The sequence below is a fragment of the Cariama cristata genome, unplaced genomic scaffold (genome assembly GCF_000690535.1).
Source record: "Cariama cristata isolate BGI_N322 unplaced genomic scaffold, ASM69053v1 scaffold11657, whole genome shotgun sequence".
In the NCBI taxonomy this organism is placed as follows: Eukaryota; Metazoa; Chordata; class Aves; order Cariamiformes; family Cariamidae; genus Cariama; species Cariama cristata.
In genome coordinates, this window is record NW_009624984.1 from 5427 (window position 1) to 8073 (window position 2647).

Genomic DNA, 2647 nt, shown 5'->3' on the forward strand with positions numbered 1-2647 from the left:
TTCAGTCCTTGGCCACAAAAAACAAAGCGCTCATTGACTGAAAGCTAAATATTTTGGCCCAAATTTGTAAATTTGGATACGTGGTTTTATTTTGAGCTCTTAAATAAGCTTCCTGGCTTTCCTGTAGGCGATAAGAAATTGCAGAAGCCTGTCCTACATCATCGGGGCTCCCAGAAGCTCCTTGCCCCAGCTGGGCACAGGGTGCGATGCCCCAGCTCCAGCACCAGTTTGGTGTCAATTCATTCCCACGGCGTAGAGCAGAGCACGGGAAAACGGGATTTTTGGGTGGCAGAGGCAGTAAAGGCAGATCCCACCAGCAAATTCTCGGTGTCGCTTCCCCCCTTATGGCCAGGAGATGTGTTTAACCCTCATTGCAAAGGGTAATTGGTTTGTTTTAGAGAGGTGGTGGTTAACGAGCAGGGCATTAATGTTTAGCAAGTGGGATGCGGGAGGTCAGCTCCTCTCCCTGCGCCACGGGGGATCGAGATGGTGGCACGAGCTGAGGACCACAGTGATGGAGTGACCCATGGGTGACTCCAGTCCATGGACGCGCTAACCCATAAATGCCCAAGGTAGGTGAAAAAGGCAGCCGATAAATACCTGTCATGGGAAAATGCAGCATCTTCTGGTTTTCTGCCACTTTTCTAAATAATGTTATAAGACATAAGCAAGATAGAGAGATGACGCTGAGCAATTTTCCCCACTGAAAAACCAGTTGATTGCCTAAATCCTTCACAGCTCCTACTGCGAAGCCAAGCCCTGGGGTCCTGCCTGGGGTTTTTTGGCTGCCTCGTCGCTGAGGATTTAACGGGAAGGGGAGGAAATGCCCGGCTGGTGTTGTACGGCGAGTCCAGGCAGGGCGGAGGGGTGACTCAGGGGTAAAGCATTGCTCCGCAGGAGGAGCGGAGGCCGGATCCTGCCTGCAGCCGGCCGCTTTTTGAAGTACGCAACTGCATTCGACCGGGTAAAGGTCCAAATCTGAATCAGAAAAGATAGCGCTGAGTATTATTCTTAGAGAGTGATCCTGTCTTTTCTCGGCAGAGAGGATGCTTGTGGCTTCTCTCTACCTTGTTGGAGCCCAAAAATCTTTATGAACGATTGAAATAAGATTTTCTTTTCAAACAGATCATAAGAGCAAGTACCTGACTGCGAGGAGCGAAGCCATAAATCCCCCCTTTGCAGGCGTTGCCAAGGTCTTTCAATAACACGCTGCGTATTTTTCACAGGATGCCAGACGTACATGGACATAATCATAGTTCTGGATGGATCAAACAGCATATATCCATGGGTTGAAGTTCAGCACTTCCTGATAAACATCTTGAAAAAATTTTATATTGGCCCCGGCCAGATCCAAGTAAGCCCCTGCACAACTTGTGCATCCCCCCGCGTCATGCGGACTCCCCCGGCCGTGCTCACGGGGCCCTTTTCAACCCCCCTTTTCTGCCGACGTGCTGTAATTCAACGCCGCGCTTTTTCAAAATAAATTTTCAATGTATGGATTTTAAAGCTGAGCCCGTGGAAATAATGCTGGCGTGAACGTCCCTAAATGAGCTATGGAGAGAGCAGCACCCCGCGCCCCGACGGGGCACGGGGAGGATGGAATCCTATGGAAACAGAGACGTAGTACCCCGTGCCGCGGCAGCTCGTTGCGGCTGCGAAGAGCTCTCCCTTCTCCTCCTGTTAGTAATTGTGAGCTGATCTGGGCGAGGATTTGGGCAGGGATATCCTCAACAATTTGCACAAATAACCCCCCATTTGGTCCCATTTAGAGATGCTGTGGGTCCGCACTGGGGCACAGGACGTCTGCGTCCCCCCAGACCTTTATAGCAGGGCAGGGGTGGCTGCGCATGGGTGAGGGCTGGCAGAGAATAGAAATAAAATTGAGCATTATTGATGGCCCCATAGACAGAAAAGTGGAGGAAACGGGGACAGAGTGGTTGATTTTTAACGGTGGCTGTTATTTCCCGTGGCTGAGAAAGCGTGCTCGTTATGTCGCAGACCCTCGCTACACAGCAGGTTGTTGGCATCCTTTATGATATTCCTTTAATCCCCAGGTCGGAGTTGTTCAGTACGGAGAAGATGTGGTCCACGAGTTTCATTTAAATGACTACAGGTCTGTAAAAGATGGGGTAGCGGCTGCCAGTCACATAGAGCAAAGAGGAGGTACAGAAACCAGGACTGCCTATGGGATAGAGTTTGCTCGGTAAAAATCACTCACCTTCCTGTTCATTCTGATAACAAGTTTAAAATCACCATTTATTTTTTTTTTCCCCTCTCTCCCCCTTCACTTTTCCTTGCTGCTTAGAAAGCAGGGGATACTGCCAGGCTCAAAACACTTTTGCAGAAAGGCTCGACCCCTCCTTAATGCTTTACAAACGATGCTTTGCAAAACTGCTCTATCCTCGGCTGCAGCTGGACCAGAAGGAGGGCGCAGAGGCAGACTCTGAAAATGTATCTGCTTTCTGAAAACCCCCAGAGCTGAGCTCTCAGCCCCCAAAATGTGACCCCACATCTGCCCCATGTGCTGTAGCTCTTCTACAGACCCCCGTTGGGTACCCGGGGGCTGAGTGTAGCCGTGACCCACAGCTCCATCTCCTCCGTTACCGGGGACAAGTGCCTGCTCCTGCACTTTTTTGGCACAGCCTGA

The 2647-nt window shown here is 50.6% G+C and overlaps 1 protein-coding gene across 1 annotated transcript in view; it reads left to right on the plus strand.

The window, feature by feature from the left end:
- The window catches only part of ITGA11 (integrin, alpha 11), a gene marked incomplete at both ends in the record, with an annotated part of 26484 nt that overhangs the window by 3169 nt on the left and 20668 nt on the right, over positions 1–2647 (plus strand). Inside the window, 2 exons of the mRNA XM_009703425.1 lie at positions 1227–1354; positions 2055–2203. Of these exons, the coding sequence (XP_009701727.1) occupies positions 1227–1354; positions 2055–2203 (277 nt within the window). The remainder of the gene's footprint in view (positions 1–1226; positions 1355–2054; positions 2204–2647) is intronic.